This window comes from Haemaphysalis longicornis, unplaced genomic scaffold (genome assembly GCF_048455015.1).
Source record: "Haemaphysalis longicornis isolate Haplotype H1 unplaced genomic scaffold, Haemaphysalis longicornis Haplotype H1 scaffold_6, whole genome shotgun sequence".
Classification (NCBI taxonomy): Eukaryota; Metazoa; Arthropoda; class Arachnida; order Ixodida; family Ixodidae; genus Haemaphysalis; species Haemaphysalis longicornis.
This window is the reverse complement of record NW_027526407.1, coordinates 147,451,781-147,470,719: the sequence shown is the minus strand read 5'-3', so window position 1 is coordinate 147,470,719 and position 18,939 is coordinate 147,451,781. Positions and strand designations below refer to the sequence as shown.

The 18,939-nt window shown below is 48.3% G+C and overlaps 1 protein-coding gene and 1 long non-coding RNA gene across 4 annotated transcripts in view; one reads left to right on the top strand and one right to left on the bottom strand.

Annotated features, from left to right (window-relative positions):
* LOC144141182 (uncharacterized) overlaps positions 1-18,939 on the top strand; it is a 92,258-nt gene that overhangs the window by 32,848 nt on the left and 40,471 nt on the right. For all 3 annotated transcript variants that reach the window (XM_077672743.1, XM_077672744.1, XM_077672742.1), the window contains exon 3: positions 13,567-13,702. In XM_077672743.1, coding sequence (XP_077528869.1) covers positions 13,567-13,702 — 136 coding nt within the window. The remainder of the gene's footprint in view (positions 1-13,566; positions 13,703-18,939) is intronic.
* Positions 1-18,939, bottom strand: part of LOC144141185 (uncharacterized) — a 96,657-nt gene that overhangs the window by 48,330 nt on the left and 29,388 nt on the right. The window lies entirely within an intron of this gene.

Sequence of the window (18,939 nt, the reverse complement as noted above, 5' to 3'; positions counted from 1 at the left end):
AAACTCCGGCTAAAGACCTTGCGGTCGGCGGCTGGCACGAGTAGAACTTGCTTGGCGGCTTGACGAGGGCATAGGGTGCATTTACCCAGCACCTACCAGATGACAAGAAGCCAAAGACGATGCAGTTGTCTTCAAGGGAAAGTTCATTGGTGTGAACTTGTGCTCCCCTAACAGCTCAAAGAATACCGCTGGCGATGCAGGAGTCAAAACAAAGTGACATGCGAAGGCGAGCGTCGACGATTCGAATGCCGAGGCACCTGCTCTGCGGGAATTTATTACTCGGCGCAATGGTATCTCGAATCGTCGAATCGTATCCAGAACACTGTAGATCAACAAAGATTATTCTAGGTTTTTCAGGTTAGTTCGGAATGCTCTCCCTATCAGAGGAGATAACACATGCTGCACAGATAGAATGGAACACGCGCTTCCTTTGGCACACAGAAAACACCGATAACACAGACTGGCGCAGCCGTGCGGAAAAAGCAAAACACAAATAAACAAGGCAATGCATGGTTCGCGCCAATATGAGCAGGGTTGGAGCGGTCAACAGCGATGACCTCTCGTTTGCCCCGCACGTCTATTGTGATGGTCTTGTTATTAAGTGCCAAACATTTGAAAGGCCCGTCGTACGGCGGAGTTAGAGGCGGCTTCATTGCGGAATTTGGCACGAATACATGTGTAGCTGAGTCGATGTCGGGAAAAGAGAAAACCTTTCTGTCGAGGGCGATGCGAGGTGCTTTTGGCTTGAGTTGCGCAAGCCATGCGCGCAGCTTCTCGACGTGGTCGGCGGCTGGTGGGGAGGAAAGTGTCTGGTGGGAGAAGAAATCTTCCGGGATGCGCACTGTGTAGTAGTACACCATTTCCGCTGCGCTCAAGCCGAAACTTTCCTTCACCAGTGAGACTAGGCCAATAAGAACGAGCGTAAGCTTTTCCACCCAGTGCTGGCGATCGAGTTTTGCTGTAAGTGCACCTTTGCCTGTGTAAGCACTCCACCATTCCGTTACTGGTGGGGTGGTAGGCGGTTGTATGCTGCAGCCTCGTGCCGAGGAGGGCCGAAAGCGCGGAAAAGAGGTTGCTTTGGAACTGCCGTCCCCGGTCAGTTGTTATGCGGGTGGGGCAGCCAAAGCGGGACACCCATGTCTGAATAAAGCCCTGCGTGACGGTTTTAGCTGATATGTCTGCAATTGGTAAAGGTTCGGGCTATCGGCTGTATTTAGCGATGCATGTGAGCAGGTACCTGAAACCATGGCAGTGTGGTAGCGGTCCCGCCAGGTCGAGGTGAACGTGGTCAAACCGCGACTCAGGAGTCCCAAATTTTTTAGTGCAGCCCGAGTGTGGCGAGTCACCTTCACTTGCTGACACGTTTCACCTGTCCGAGCCCAACGTCGCACGTCCGCGTTGACGCCGGGCCAAACGAAGCTTTCTGTTATAAGCCACTGGGTGGCGCGGACACCAGGGTGGCTGATGGAGTGGAAAGTGTTGAAGACCACTTGACGAAAATTCAGTGGGACAAAAGTTCGTGGGATTGCCTGGGAGGTATCGCAGGTTATCGTGCCCTGGACGTAGGGAAGTGCCACCTCCGAAAGCACGAGTGAAGATGCCCCATCCTGCAGTCTCGTCAACTCAGTATCCTTTCTCTGAGCCGCGGCCATCGCATCGGACTTTTGTGCCGGAAGTTTTGACGCGAGACAAGGCGTCGGCTGCTTTGTTTTTGACCCCGGGAATGTGGCGGATGCCTCTAAAAAGCTCAGAGATGAATGAGATCTGACGAATTTCCCTTTCTGAGTGGGAGGAAGTGTTGTTGAATACGTACGTGAGGGGTTTGTGGTCTGTCATTATGTAGAACTCACCACCTTCGAGGAATTAGTGAAAACGCTTAATGGAACGATAGATTGCGAGCATATCCCTTCCAAAAGGGCTTCACCGTACTGATGCAGTCTTCAGGCGTTTCAAAAAGAAGCCCAGTGACTTCCACTGTACACGCTCCTGTTGCTGCAGCACTGGTCCAACCAATGTGGAGGAGGCGTCTATCATGAGGCGTGTAGGAGCGTCTGGCAGTGAATGGACGAGAAGGGTAGCCGCGGCCAGTTTGTCCTTAGCTTTCTGGAAAGCATTCTGGTGTTCGTCAGACCAACAAATTCGGGGGCCTTTTGATCATCTAGGCGCAGCAGGTCAGTCAACAGCTGGAGTACTTGAGCACACGACGGACTGACTGAACCGCCGGTGGAGAAGTGTAAGTGCCCGAGGGACTCTGAGCTTGCGGAAAGATGTTGGAGCAGGAAACTTCTTGACGGATCCACCCTCAATTCCAATGGCATAAATCCTTCAGGGCGTGATGCGGTGGCCGAGGAAGTTGAGAGCCTCGACACTAAACACGCAATTCTAAGGTTTCAACACCGGACCATGCTCATCCAGACGCCGAAAGAGCTGGCGGAGGTGCTGTTTGTACTCGCTAGGAGTTCTGCTGGCCACCAAAATGTCATCTAGGTAGACAAAAACGAAAGAAAGATCCCTAGTCTGGACAGCTGCGGCGCCCACTGTGAAGGTGAGGGGTAGATGAGGTGTGTGGGATCATTCCCATACGCTGTGGTAAAGGGTTCCTCTTTATGGCCAAACTTGCACTGTGGTGGCTGAGACGTAGGGCGTGTCAAATGCCACAGTGTATTGTGAGGGAAGGTTCGGGTTTGAAGTTGGCGGAGAGTGATTTCGTCAGCCTTTGTTAGAGAGGCGTGAGGTGTCGGAAAGGTGCGACGAGACAGCTTATAATGTGTGAGAATGTCGTTGTTGGTTAGTAGGGGGTTGGCGAAAGGGGGTAGGAGGAAGGGGGTTGGGGGCAATGGCCCGGTTTAGCACTTCTCGGGCCGCATCGTGCGCAGCTTCATTACCAGCCAACCCACAATGACCAAGAGTGCATAGAATGTGGCACTCCTCGGGGAGGTAAGTGCAGTGTTCGATGATGTGTAGGGCAATGAGAGTAAGTAGATCTATTTCAAGATGCCGGCAGGCTTCCTGTGACTCTGGGATTATTGTCACGTAGTCGCGACGAGTGGAGGTAAGTGAGAGCACAATGGCTCTCTCTCCAGATTCGGTTTTATTATGGCCCGCGTGGAGACAGTGGCGATAATGCGTTTTTGGCTGTCGACAGTGGTGACGGCATAAGTTGATCGGATTGGATATGGGGATGCGTCACCGTACAGCGTGTCCGGCAGATGCTGGTAGCAGTTGCAGATGTAGTTGGTGCGGACGGTGCGACCATTATCGTGGATGCCTGGGTGCATGTTTTGGGGTAGCGGTGCGACTTTAATGCGAGCGCACTGTACGAGGGGAAGGCGTGCCAGGCGGTGCGGCTGAGTCGGGGTTGGATAGCCCAGGCGATCTAAGGTACAACAGACAGTGGTCGTGACTTTAAGGCGTTGAAATTGCGACAATCATTGAGCTTCGCACAGCTCTGTCCAAGTAAGAAGAACAATTCCAAGGGTAAGAACAATTCAGTAGAGGTGTTAGTGGGGAGGCCGAGTGAAGTTTTGTACGCCTGCCTAATTAAAATGTCCAGTTTCTTGAGGTACAGGTAAGGAGCTCCGTATATAAGGCGATAGATGAGGAAAGCTTGAACCAGATAGGCAGTTTTAGCTTCTTTGAAACCAGTAACGTTGGTGGGTTATGCGCCTAACTAGTTCTGCCAATTGAAAAACTGTGCGCTGAAGTGCCAGGATGGTGTGCGAGCCTGAGCCGTCTAGTGGAATTGTGAGTCCGAGTACCCTCAGATGGGATACTACAGGAACGGGGCGAGTCTATATAGCAAGAGCCGGGTCCGGCGTCGGCGCCGTGTGTCGTCCCCAAGTTCTCTGCTGAAGTGTTAGCAGTGCGGATTTTTCTGGGCAGCAGGTCAGGCCCCATTTAGAGAGATATATGGTAGTGAGGTCAATGGATCGTTGAAATGTTTCTTGTTTTCTTGAGCGTTTATTTTCCCACAGGGCCTAGATAAGGGTATGAGTTGATGATGAGGAAAGTTTGTTAGATGAACATGAGAATGTTCGCTTCGCATATAAAGTCTAGAATGGAACGATGATGGGGCCCATCATGCATGCGTTGTATGCCTATGCGTCGTCTACGCGGAGGCCCGTAGCCCCAAGATGTCGCAGTCTCGTAGGGCGCAAGGCGAGGCAAAACAACCGCAATTGGTATATGTTCGCTATTGCATCGCTGCGGTGGCCAACTGGGCAACCGGGGTCTGTAAAACAATCTTTGTTCGCCCATGGAACCTGATTTGGTGTATATCATAAGATCGTCGGCATATAGGGCATGGTGGAGAGATAGGACGGTGTCCAGTAGCGGATCAAGATCTTTGAGAGCTATGTTAAATAGCAAAGGAAAAATAAAAGAGCATGTTTGCGATCCCCAAAATTTTGCGATCCCCACTGTAGCGGTGCGGTTGGTAAAGAAAGCTCTCACACAGTTGCATAGTCGTGTCCCAATATGGAGAGTGGCCAGGCTGTTTAGTAAGGCGTCTTGGGAAACGTTATCGAACGCGCTCTTGATGTAGAGAGCGAGGATACAGTTTTTGTTATGCTCCGTAAGGTTACTGAAAATGTCTTCCTTGAGCTGCAGGAGGACGTATTAAGTAGACAGTAGAGGTGGTCGAAAGGCAGTACATCGTCGTGAGGAAGAGATTGTTATCTTCTATGTACGCCGTAAGGTGATTATAAAGAGCCATAATATTTCATTTCACCGGCTGCCAAGATACTGTAGAATTACCAGCATTGTTTTGGATAATGCAGCTGCCCGGACAGGCCATGACAGAGAAAGACCATCTTGCTTCCACTTTCAAGGACTGATGCCGCAAGGGTGCTTCGTCAGTTCGCGTGCAAGGCCTGCATTATGCAATAAACTTGACTTTGTGCATCCAGGCCTCCACCACCCCGCCTCTACTCCTGCGCCGTCTTCCGTGTGGACTGTATCAATCACAGTGTACTTTTCTTTGTAGACTTTAATTGGGCATGGCCTACGCGAAAGCCTACTCCTTCCTCCTCGGGCATGGCCTACACGAAAGCCTACTCCTTCCTCATCCGCCAGTAGCGGCCACTGCGACGCCTGCGAGGTTGAAGAGACAATTGAACATGTGCTTTGTTCTTGCCCCAGTATTCATCGGAAAGACGTGTTTTGGACGTCGAACTCAGTCGATTGCACAATCAACCGTTTGAAGTAGAGACTATTCTGGGACATTGATCCCTATAAACAACTTCGCAGAAGGCAACAAAAGCCCGTCTGTGTTTCCTGAAGGACGCGTACTTGAATGAAAGACTATAGTGCCCACAGCGGGACTACAGCGTGTGTGGGGCCGAGCTCCTATCCCCTCTTTTTCGCCTGCCATCTGTTCCATCTCCTCAACACCCCTTCCTCTGTGCCGAGTATCAATCCAGGCTCTAAGCCCGGATAACCACTCGACATTTCCCTTCGCTTTCCTTCTTCTCCTCTTCGGGTGGCCACTGTGATGGTGATTGCACGTTCGTCACGCTTTCGTGTGCTGTCGAGCGAGATAGGAGGCGACAGAGACGTTGTGAAGAGGCAAAAAGAAAATCTGATGTTTATCTGTTCCACTACTCCTGAGTTACGGGAGGGAGAAAACGAAATACATCGGCATTTCGCGTCAGTCTCACATGACAATTGACCACAAAATACTGTTCGGCAAGGCTCGAGCTACTTTCTATTCTGCCCCACACCAACGTTCCTCGCGTGTAGGGTTCAGAATAATAAAGGCGGATGTCAGTACCTGCCTCACGGACAGGTACCGACGCCTTCTCAGTTTTGTCGTCGTCCGTTGATGTGGCTGTCGAAGTGAGCGAAGGCAGGGGTGGCACGACCGCTGCAACTGGATCGTCGCCGGCACACAGCTGCTCTAGCGTGTGCGGCGCTTGCCACAGGACAGCGCACCGATGTCTGGTCCCAGCTGACCTCGCGAGGACCACGTCCCACGAACGACCCCGGAGATGAGAGCCTCGGTAGCGTCGGCCGAGGCCCGCTCTCGGCAACTGCGCCCTGGCAGGTGCCGCTCGACAAGCCGCCCCTTGGTCCTGGAACAAGCCACCAGGACCGGATGAGGTAGGCACGCCCTGGCTGAAGGCCCGCAGCAGGAACGACGGCAGGAGCTCTTCCTCTGAAACGTCCCCCAGCCCGTGGTTCCGTGGCACGAGCCTCTTCGCACGTCCCACTCGTAGCCCTTCTGGCTTCATTCTCTTCCCTCGGTTTTTGCCCAGCTGTCGCGCCACCTGCCCACAGCCCGTCGTCTTCTCTGCCGTGTTGCACTGGTAGCTCCAGTTCACTCACGGCCCATGTCACAGTGTAATAATTTAAAAGAAAAACACGACACACAAGGGAAAAAACGAAACTTGGACCTTTTCCTCACAATATCCCCCTGCTCAAGAAAGTTGTTTGGAAAAAACAACTTGTCCACAAGCGCACGGAGAATGAATGCACACACACACGTCCTGAAGTAGACACAAAAATTGCTCACAGATGTCCGTTCAGTTCAAAGAAAATGTGACCCATCCAGGAAACCAAAATTGCACACTCGAGTTCGTTTTGAAACGGCGGAACAAAGCGATGAGAGGGTAGGGGGAAGTAAAATGCGGCTGAGGTAGTCAGCCCCTACGGTGTCGGAGCCTTTAATGTATTCCACCATCAAGTCATACTCAGTGAGTAACAAATTACAGCGGAGCACCCGGCTATTTGTTTGTTTTGCAGAGTTTATGTAAGCGAGATGCTGATGGTCAGTTTGCAGCACGAATCTCTTTCATGAAACTTTTGAATGGCCCACACAAGTGCCAGCCTTCTCTTTCGATCGTGGAGTAGCGAGCTTCTCGCTCGAGGAGCTTTCGACTTGCGTAGGCTACTGGATGTAACACCCCTTCGTGGCGCTGCAATAAAACAGCTCCAACACTAGAGGATGATGCATCCGTGCGTAGGATGAAAGGCTCCTGCAAGGGCGGTGACCGTAATACCGGGCTCTATGATAGGAGCCATTTTAGTGTTACAAACGCTTGTTCATGAGACTCTTCCCAGGTGATTTTGTTAGGACCTCGTTTTCTGGTGAGTTCCGCCAGAGGGGCGACCACAGTGAAGTAATTGGGTACAAAGTCCCGGTAATATCCAGTTAAGCCAAGAAAAGAGCGAACTTCTTTCTTCGTCTGTGGTCTTTTTGCCGCCTGGATTTTCTCTAACGTCTCAATCTGGGGCCTCAGAAGATTGTTCCCCACAATTTGCCCCAAAATCTTTACTTCAGTGGTGAAAGCCACCTCACTTTTGGAAGGCATTATCGTCAAATGAGCAGGCCTAACACGTTCCAGAAAGAGGGTGAGCGTGGTAATGTGCTCTTCCCAGGTTTTGGTAGCTATTAGCACATCGTCAAAATAGTGATAGATGTTTGGTATTCCTTCCAAAACTCGTCTCATCAGTCGGGTAAAGACCACAGGTGCAGTCTTGATGCCGAAAGGCATGAATCTGAACTGATAGAGACCAGAAGAAGATTGAACAGCGGTTAAGGGTTTCGATGCGTCTTGCATGGGCACCTGCCAGTACCCTTTCGTGAAGTCAAACTTCGAGAAGTAGCGGCTTTGGCCCAGTTTGTCAAACATCGTGTCCACTCGAGGTATCGGTTCGTTGTCCGTCACTACGACTGGATTTAGCAGCCTGAAATCAATACAGAGCCGAATGCTCCGGTCATTCTTCTTCACCACGATGATTGGTGCTTGATAATGTGAATCCGAAGGTTCAATTATTTCTTGCGCTAACATGTCCTGAACTTCCTGCTCTACAGCTTCTTGGATAGCAAATGGTATGGAGTACGGACGTACCTTTACCGGCGTTTCAGTGGTTAGGCGCAACTTGCACTCGACAACGTTTGTTTTTCCCGGTACATCCGAAAACACGTCAGAAAACTCTTCCAGCAGTTTATCATTCTGCTTTTTCTGCTGATAGCTCAAGGTCGTTGCTACTTCTACATTTCGATATGTTTCTAGTTGATGTAGAGCAGCAAATGGTTTTTCCTGGTCATCAGAAGTGTCCGTCTGAACAGTAACGGCAGCGTGTTGCGCTACTGCAGTCTCGGACTCTCTTTCCTCGTACTTCTTTAGAAGGTTAATGTGAAATAGCCTCCTCCGGGCCCCAAGGTCTATCAGGTAGTCATATTCACTGTGTTTGGTGACGATCGTGAAGGGTCCCTTCTATGTTAATATCAGCTTGTTCTTATCTGCAGGTACAAGCAGCAGTACCTTGTCCCCTGGTGCTAGTTGTCGAACTTTTGTTCTTCTGTCGCAATACTTCTTTTGTGTCATTTTCGCCTTCGAGAGTTCTTCATGCGCCACCTTGCAGGTCTTCTGCAGTCGCTCCTTAAGCTATAAAATATATCCGTATGTTTTCTTCGTATCGCAATCAATGTTGGCCCCTGTCCACAAGAATTGACATCGGACCCCGTACGAAGCGACAATAGAGGAGATCGAATGGGGAGAATCCCAGGCTCCTTTGTGGAACTTCACGGTATGCGAAGAGCAATGGAGCTAGGTATCTATCCCATTGTTTCGGCTTTTCCTGACACATACAGCGGACAATTTGTTTTAGACTTTCATTAAACCTTTCCACCAGTACATTGGCCATGGAGTGATAGGGAGTTGTGGGTAGTTGCCGAAACGAGAGCAGTCGCCCGAGTTCCTACATAAGATTCGATATGAACGACTTCCCACGGTCGCTCACTATTTCTCGTGGAACTCCGACACGGGAAAACATTTCTACAAGCGCTTCCGCTACCCGCTCGGTCTCAATACTTGGTAGTGCTACCGCATCCGGGTAATGCGTAGCGAAGTCTACCATCGTTAATATGTATCGGTTTCCCTTAGATGAAGTTGGGGACAGAGGGCCGATAATGTCAATTGCGACCCGCTGAAATGGAGTGTCGATGATGGGCATACTTCCCAAAGGAACTCTACCGACGAGGTGTTTTGGTACCGTCCTTTGGCAGATGTTGCACGACTTTACAAAACATATAACATCGGCCTGTACACCCGGCCAATAAAATTCTTCAAGGACCCGGTCTGCAGTCCTTCGTTGCCCCTGGTGACCAGCCAGAAGACCTTCATGAGCCATCTTCATTACGCTGTTCCGGAGATTTTTGGGGACTACAAGTTGCTCCAAGTCTCGCCGTTCTCCCGTGTGGTGGCGTCGGAAAAGAAGGTCCCGTAACAGCACAAATTCAATGACTGCCGAATTTTTGGACATGCTTTTGCTTCTCACAGCCATGAAACAAGTTTGCAGCGTGGGGTCTGCGCGCTGCAATTTCCGTAATTCTTCCGGGCTGATATCTAAGGGGTTGATCTCGGGCACAAGCAGTTCTCTTGGCTTTTTCCCTTCTTTCCCTGCAGCTTCTGACACGTTCCCTTGCCGTTCTCTAATCAAAGCCGTCGTGTCTTTAGGTTCATCTTTACGGCCAACATGCTCACAGTCAGTCTGAGAGAGACTCGGTCATTGTTCCGGCTTTGCGATATGGTGCGGGTCTGCACGTACACCCTCAACGTGTCCCAACACTACTCCATGCAAAGGGTTCTCCATACAAACTGCAAGCACCTGTCCCTTAAAGAGGGGTGAATCGACATACACCCTAGCCTCTGGTAGGCTCTTTGCAGACCGGTCTAGTAAGCGGATGGTACGGGTGCTACCAGTCAGTTTGCAGTCTGGTACGAGTGACCTATTAACTACTACTGTATTACATCCGGTATCCCGTAATACAGTAAGAGGTTTTCCCTGCAGATAGCCCTCTACTGTCGGTAACGGCTTCGAACCTCCATCGCAAGTTGTACTGTTTTGGGTACTTTCCCACCTGTGATGACTATGATTGACCTGTTGCTTGTCATCCCCAGGTTCCATCGTTTCGTCATTCTGCACTTTCTGGGGTCTTAAGACGGAGCACGATGCGTCCCCACGTTTTGCAGAAATTGCAGGGCAATTCTCTGGTCGGTGTCCTGTCCTCTTACACTTCCAGCACGGTGGTGACTTATGTGCTCGTGATTTTGACCGACAATCCGAAGCTCGATGACCCGGCTTTTTGCACAGAAAGCAAAGCGGCTTTCCTTTGCTTTCGTTCGCGGTGCCAGCTCTGGCAGCAACCATTGGTGGTTTCCCCTTTTCTTCCTTTCCTCGAGCGAGATTCATGATTCCTTGGGCTTCCAAGTACTGATCTGTTGTTGTCGCCAACATGTCCAATTTATTACTTCCCCGCTCCTTCAGGAAGATCGCCAACCTCTCGTCGCACCGCCTGAGAAATTGCTCGGAGATAATCTTGTCTCGTAGTGCGTCGTAAGTCTTTGGAGTCTTTGCCAGCTCTCGCCAATGGTCGAAGTACACAGAGGGACGTCCCGCAAACTGTCGACCCGTCTCAGCATTCTCGGGCTGCGCATCCCTAAACTTCAAGCGGTATCCCTCTTCCGTGTATCGGAACCGTTGGAGCAGAGTTTGCTTGAGCTTTGTGTAGTCCGTGCTGTCTTCAGCAGACATCCCCCTGATCACGGTCAAGGCTTCTCCCGTCAGGCATAAGCTCAAGGACAAAGCCCACTTGTCGGTTGGCCACCCTTGGCTCGTGGCAACCCTCTCAAATCTCTGGATGTATGCATCCAGTTCATGCGTACCCTTATTATAGGGAGGAATCATCTTGTGCGGGCTTTTAAAACTCCGACCGGAACCTACACTGTCATCCACTGAACTCGCGCTCGGACGCTACGTCTCCGAAACTCGGCGTCGTTCTCGGACGCTGCGTCTCCGAAACTCGGCGTCGTTCCTCAAGGAGGAGTCGCTCAGCCTCCATGCGAGCCATTTCTCGCTCATGCTCAGCGTGTGCTGCTATGCGTGCCTTTTCCCTTCCTTTTGCTCATTGCGATCTCATATTTTTTTGTTCATCGATCACCTATGCCCGCAACGCCTCTCCACTCAGACCCATCTCCTTTCCTAGCTCCACTAACATTCTCTTCTCTTCCATTCTCGTTCTTACACAAGAACAACATGAAGCCCTCAGATGTAGCCAGAGAGATTCGTCCTGTCGTGAACGCCAGAAATTGTGATGGTGATTGGACGGTCGTCACGCTTTCGTGTGCTGTCGGACGAAAAAGGAGGCGACAGAGACGTTGTGAAGAGGGAAAAAGAAAATCAGATGTTTATCTGTTCCACTAGTCCTGAGTTACGGGAGGGAGAAAACGAAATACATCGGCATTTCACTTCAGTCTTACATGACAATTGACCACAAAATAGAGTTCGGCAATGCTTGAGCTACTGTCTATTCTGCCCCACACCAATGTTCCTCGCGAGTAGGGTTCAGAATATTAAAGGCGTCGTCTCACGGACAGGTCCCGACGCCTTCTCAGGTTTGTCGTCGTCCGTTGATGTGGCCGTCGAAGTGAGCGAAGGCAGGGGTGGCCCGACCGCTGCAACTGGATCGTTGCCGGCACACAGCTGCTCTACCGTGTGCGGCGCTTGCCACGGGACAGCGCACCGATGTCTGATCTCAGCTGACCTCGCGAGGACCACGTCCCACGAACGACCCCGGAGATGAGCGCCTCGGTAGCGTCGGCCAAGGCCCAAACTCGGCAACTGCGCCCTGGCAGGAGCCGCTCGACATGCCACCCCTGGGTCCTGGAACAAGCCACCAGGACCGGATGAGGTAGGCACACCCTGGCTGAAGGCCCGCAGCAGGAACGACGGCAAGAGCTCTTCCTCTGGAACGTCCCCTAGCCCGTGGTTCTATGGCACGAGCCTCTTCGCACGTCCCACTCGTACCCCTTCTGGATTCGATCTCTTCTTCTCTCGATTTTTTCCCAGCTGTCGTGCCACCTGCCCACAACCCGTCGTCTTCTCTTCCGTGTTGCACTGGTAGCTCCAGTTCACTCACGGCCCATGTCACAGTGTAATAATTTAAAAGAAAAACACAACACACAAGGGAAAAAGACGAAACTTGGGTCTTTTCCTCACTGCCACAAATATCTCAAAATAATGACTATATGCCAAAGTCCGCTGCAGCCAGCTGATAGGTTCTCCGTTCGAATGCCTAGCTGCCACTACGTGTGCAACGGGGTCGTGACCAGCAAATTCACGTGGAGTAGGCGCTATAAGAGACCTATGTCCCCGTCACTGGAATGCCGTACTATGCCTACATAGTTGAGATACCTGTGGACGACGCTCCTGATCATGCGGAAGATTAGGAGATTTATAAACTGCCTGCAACGGCAGAAACGAAGAATGTTGCCCCCCTCCGTCTAACGACGACCATGGTTGAACGCGAAGCTTTCTGGTGATGGAATATTTTGTTGTGAGTATGTGCTACTTTGGAGTTTCGCACCCTTTGTTTAAAATACCCACAGCAACCCTCGGGTGAGCCCTGCATAGGCCTCACATTTGTGTTCAGGGTGCACGCCGCGAATTCCTTAGCGTGGTGCTCCGTGGCGTTTGCTTCGACCTTGTCGAAATGAGTAATTCAGATTAAAAAGATTTCGAAATAGAGCAATCGGATAGACGCTGGCTTCATAACGCGAGATACCCAAGTTAAATTCTGGCCACGGTAAACGTTTCCTTCTTCCACTTCACCAAAGATGATTCGTCATCATCGTCAAAAAAGTATGGCTTTCCTGCAGGGCGTCTTGGCATTAAACGGCCCCAGTGAGGACGCTGAAACTCCGCTTTAAAAGCAGGCTGCGACTGCTTCGAAACAACGTAGAATGTAGAATTGAGAAGCTCGAGAAAGGCTTTCTGAGAACCGATGAAAAATCTAAGCAGGTGAGCACCACGCAGTTCGGTCTTCCGCCATAATAAGAAATTGCTTTTCCTGCGAATGATTTTGGCGTTATTACAAATAATCCCCTGTGCAGTGTATGTTTTGTTACCAGCACTAGCTCTCATGAGTGACCAGGCCCGAAAATTTCGCCACTTCGCTTACCTCACATCTCAATTAGTTTGAAAATTTTCAGCAGATTTTACGAAATCTAGTTATCGATAGACTTTTGTGCATTTCTACATTCGTCTCGTGAGGGAGAAGTGTGTTTACATGGCCAGCGACTTGACGTCGTATCGCAGGAAGAGTCCGTGAATTGCGCTCGCAATACTTATCCTCCGTTTATCGACGTGCTGCTGAAACAATACCGGTAATTTTGGTTGGGCTAGTAGTCAAGAACGAGTACAAACTTTTCGGGTGTTTCGTACTTTGTGCATCGCTTCGTGTCTGAAGAAATATGGGCACTGGAAGAAGTTTCTTTCCAGTGTTTATTTCAAAGGAGCTAGTAAAAGACGCACCACGGCGCGCTAAGCTAAGAAATACGACTTTTTTAACACTTAGGTGACAAACTTCAAATTGTCGGTGTGAAGTGTTCAAATCGCTTTTACCTAGTTTCCGCGCTTTAGCGTATATGGCAACATTTCATACTCGTGGCCATGCACCTAAATAATGTCGGTTATGTAGCGCGGTTGATTATTTCTTGTTACATAATAATGAGCAATAAGTACCTAAAACATGAGTGCCATTTTCACTGGATGAATGCGCAGGTTTGGCCTCTATTGAGAGCTACCTTGAACGCACTGTGTTTGACTTCGGCAAGGAAGAGGCGGACAGGGAAGAGTGCACTCTGCTGTGGACGGACTTTCTGCACACGCGCGTACCAGACACTTTAAAATACCGCAGGTATGCCAAAGTTTTCAATTACAAACCACCATGTACAGCCACATTGTACTAATTAATTAATTTAAAGTATAAAACCTTCGCATGTATCAAAATGTGTATGTTCATGGAAATCATTTGGCGTACAAACATTTTGCCTATATATTTAAGAGTAGCAAGTGGTTCACTTAACCAAAGGTTCTCTTTTGTTTCGCTGTTATGGCTGCGGTTCTTGTACAGAAAGCAGTTTACTGGTTCACTATGAGTGCGAATATACGCGGTACAAGTGTTTCCCAAACAAGCATAAACAACCTTACGATACTTCAAAAACGAGCCATACAAGCAACTGCAAACCTAAAGTATTCTGCAAGCTGCGCAGCATATTCTAACAAACATGAAATACTACCACTACGGCACCTTTACACACAAAACGTATCTGTAGAAGTATTCCGCCAGTATAATTCTAATGAAACATTGTTGTAGTTTAACTATCATGTACATATAAGTCCGTATGAACTGAGAGCGTGCTTCGTAGAACAATGCCGTTCTCGGACAGGCTATGGGGATCAAATGTTAGAATTGCAGATTTCTCCCCTCCTCAATCAGTGCACTGATATTCTGGATCTCATTCGATATCGTAGCCCAAACAAAGTATCTAAAGTTATGAAACAAAAATTGTTGAGGCAAATAAAAATTACCGGTGACTGCAGTTGTTAGCGCTCTAATTTTGTCACTTTCCAGTGCCTGAAGGATGTGTGCATTGTGATTTCTTTGTTTCTTGTTTTGTTGGTTCCGATATCAGTTTTGTGTTTATATTTTGTGCTGGTATGATTACGCCAGTTCGCACCTTTTATTTTATTTTGGCGAACGTATGTAACTCGCTTTTTGTATTTCTTGTTTCGTGTGTTTATTTTTGTTATCTTCTTTCTGTAATTGTTGTTCCTTGTGATCCCGCTGCTCCTCTGATTGTTACGGGTGCAGGGCCCCGTCAGGCAGTTTTGTTTGCCTTTTGCCATGCCATCCAAAGCAGTTTTGAATTGTCTAAAATAAATGGATACAAGAACAACAACTTTATCATGTGAGCAAGTGTGGCGCCTGCGATACTGTTTTGCTCGTTTTCACTGTGGTGTTATATCAACCCTTTCAGCGTTTATGTACAGACGCGGCCACTGATACAGGGAACACGGAGCGGCTATCCGTGCTCCGCAGAGCGCCACAATGGGCGCCACAGGAAGTATTCCGGCGCAAGCGCAATCAGGGCCAGCGCCGGAGTTAGCTTGGAGTCGCCTGCCAGGCCCCTCCCACTTCGTGCGAGCGGCGAAAGTTAGATTCCGCGCGCGCTTTTCAATACACAAACCACGCGTGCGGTGAAGTGGGAGGAGCCGTAGAAGACGACACGCAGCTGGTCTCCGCCTCTGGCTGTGACTGCGATTGTGCCGGAATACTTCGCGCAGCGCCCGCTTGGTGGTCCAAGAAGCGCGGCCATGCCCGCCGGGTTCGCTGTATTAGTGGCCGCGACTATGAATATAGAGGTTTTCCGTGTTTTTCTGGCTTAAACTGGCTCTTTGCCCCTAAGTTAATGTTCGCTCGTACGATGAATTCCTTGGGGTTACAATGCCTTGCTGACAGCGCTTCAATAGAATTTTAAGGTGCATATGCTTGTGTGCCTGGTACGCATGTTGAGCTTCTCAGGCAAGGTAAAGGCAGGAGAAGACTCTGCGAAGCAATGTAGCTAATAAGGCATAACATGAACAGAAAACTTTGTGATAAAGCGTGAAACCAAGGTGGAAGAACCACTTTTTCAGCGGGGTGAGCCAGCATAGCGGTCTTCTTTACCACACAATCGCGATCGCTTTTCTTGCTTACAGAACGCAGTCAGTTCTGATAAAATGTTTGCGGTCTTGGGGCGCTTTCTAAACAAGCGTTATTGTAGATATCCTCCGCTTACGAGCTCTCGTTGCGTGGTCCAATAACTAAACAGCCATTAGCAGCATCACGTAGTAGGCGTTAGTGGCTGTTAGTGGCGTCGACACTCTGGGCTCTCCAACGTGTTGGCGTCTATCGAGCACTACGCACGTACCATTTTACTGTGCTTTAATGAACCCAGGTAAGATTCGTTTTCTTTTTTCTCCGTATGGGCCGGTTGCCGGCCTTGCGTCAACGCGGAGCTAGGACCCTGAAGGGCCTACACAGAACAGAGAGATAAACAGAGGGATTAACAACTCCTAGTTTAGCACCGTGGATTCAGCGCGGGGTGTTAAACCAGTGCCTACGCACAAGAATTGGGAATTGCCATCCCCTAAGATTCCTAAAGAATCGCTGACGAGAGATCATAGATGAGGCCGGAAGCAAAGGACGTGTTAAACAGAACTGAAACCAAAACAGATTTGAAGACGGGCACGAAATAAACCACAGGAAAAATATTCCCACACATAAGCTTTTCTTCTAGTTCTTAAATAAAAAAATAACGTTTACCCAAACACATGTGCCAAAAGATTTTAGATATCGTCCAACCACATGGCAATAAGAGTTTGCGTCATCTTGCAGTGCTGCCGCTATATACGGCAGCCGTAGATGTCGCATAGTCTTTGTTTCAGTATCCATAAGTTAAGTACGGCTTTTCCGAATGAATAAATGGGGAAGGTGGGCTTATTTAAGCCCTTCTAAGCAAGGCAAGCACAAGCAGACATTCGGCAAATTCACTCTCGTGTCATTTTAATGTCAGATCGACTATCCGAACAATCAACGTTGACTGCAGGGCCTGTGTCATGCTTTACATACACTCTAAACTTTTTTTCCACCCATATACTCCCTAAAGGTTCTTTTTCGCCTGTCCTCTAGTGATCCTCCTTGTAGGAGTTTTTTTTACTACATGGAACAGGGAGGTTTTGTTTACCTCCTCAAAACAGGGTGTTTTTAGGTGATAGAAAGGAGGTAGTTAGGGAGTGTTAAGAAATGTTAGGGAGAATTTAAGGAGATCAAAATGGAGTATTCTTTGCTTCCTCAAGGCGTTTTTAAGTGATGTTTATGGACTTTTTAGGCGGTTGAATAGGAGCCTATTATGGCTCCCTTGGGAAGTACTTATGTTATTTTAGGGGCGTTTTGAGGAGGTTCAAGGGAAGCATTTACTTCTTTTGCATGGAGTTTTACGTTTTGTAGGCCTCGCGAGGGAGTTTTTAGGAGGTTCAAGGGAAGCATATATTTCTTTTGAATGGAGTTTTGCAAAGTTGGGGCGGTTTTGTAGGCCTTCCGAAATGAGTTTTTTCAAGGCCACAAGGGAGAGTTTCTAGTTCCCTGCGGGAGTACTGATTTCACACGGTTTTTCTCGGTTTCAGGTTTATTTCAAACGAACTTTCGCATACAAGTTTACATGGTACATGGTGTACACAAGGAGGCTCCGAAATAAAAACTTTGGGCCACCTCCTATAAGAAAGCAAAAATGGTAAATTGCTAAAAACACGCCAGTTAGGAATGGAAGACAGCAATAGAATGCTAGTTGAACAAACCGTAGAATTAATATTACTACAAGAACTGGAAATACGCGAAAAACAAAGATAGGCGCAAACACAACCACATCGTAAGTGAAATCATTATATAATAATAGCGGGTCGGGAACGCGTCAGTACTTATCAGAACTTATCAGAACGCATCAGCACTCAATACAGAAAGTGAAAAAAATGGTTGCAGTTGTTTACAACAACGAAAAAAATTTTAGTTGGTGGTGAAATGAGCGATCTGTGTGCTAGTTGAACAAACTGTAGAAACAATATTACTACAAGAACTGAAAATACGCGAAAAACATATAGGCACAAACACAACGGCATGGTAAGTGACATCATTATATAATACTAGAGGATTGAGAACGGGTGAGTACTTATCAGTGCGCATCAGTACTCAGTACACAAAGTGAAAAAAATAGTTGCAGTGATTTACAACAACAAAAAAATATTTCAATTGGTGGTGAAATGAGCGAGAGCTGTGTAACGATTTGATATTGAAAGGTAACGAGCATTTTGTAGATGGTAAAGGCACAAGAGATAAATGATGTAGGAGACATACAGCAATGAGATGGCTATGGATAAATGAGTAATATAAAGAACGAGAAATATGCTGCGGAAAATACCAGTGCGTTTTGATAAAGACACAAATGCGCCAAGAAAAGTGACCCAGTCTGAGGGGTTAATTGCAAGGATATAGAACAGAATGGGTGGTATCGCGACAGCTTCTTCAGAGTGAGAAGAAAAAGCCATGTAATTCGTGTTTTTCCGATAATTTTGAGTTGACTCATTTGGCACCAGTTGCCAACATTATTTAGATAATTGTTTCAAGTTATATTAGTTGGTTAATATTATTGCTTCACTAAAAAATAGCTGTATTATCAGCATACAGAAGGGCCCATCAAATATCCCCTGTTCAGTAAAAAAAAGAAAACGTCAGAAACATAATACGAAATTCTTTAAACTACTATCCAATGATTACAGGATTGAAAACAAATAAAATATTGGTGAGGGATATTGATGCGATAAAAGTTAATTATTTCTAAATCCTTCACACGTGGTTTGGTGCTGGCAAGGTCCAAAAAGGCATGTTCCACAAACGTTAGAGCTCTGTGTGCCTTCTTGGGATATTGAATGTTGAAAACCCAGAACGATGCAAACAGACTACACAGTCCTCCCAGTAAAGATGATGCAGTCAAGACACTCTGGCCATCGATGCGGAGGCTAATTTCCCCGTTCGCGGAATGCAGGCAGGGAGTCAAAGGAACATCTACCTGAAAAAGCAAAAAAGAAAAAAAAATGACCCACATGTAAAATTCAAAACAGACACTATGACACTTTTAACGACATACAGCGTAGCTTGGAGACTGTCTGCTCTGACTTGAAGGAGCTGCGGTCGGACCACGAGGTTCTTAAGAAGGAAAACAAGAAGCTGAAAGAGGACCTAGCAGCCACAAAAGCTGAGGTCATAGAACTCAAACAGTACAGCCGGCTAAACAACCTTGAAATTAAAGGTATTCCGTTTGTTGCAAACGAGAAATTAGAAGAACACGTGCAGACGTTGACAGCTAAGCTGGGTATCAGTGTGGAAAAGTCGGAGATCGATCTGATCCATAGGGTGCCTTCCAAGGACAAAGCTAAGCCAAACATTTTGATTAAGTTCGTGTCTCGCTCATCGCGTAACAAAGTTCTTCAAGCGTCTAAGAAGAACAGGGTTACTACGTCAGACTTCGGCTTCCAGGAGACTGACGCTGTGTACATAAA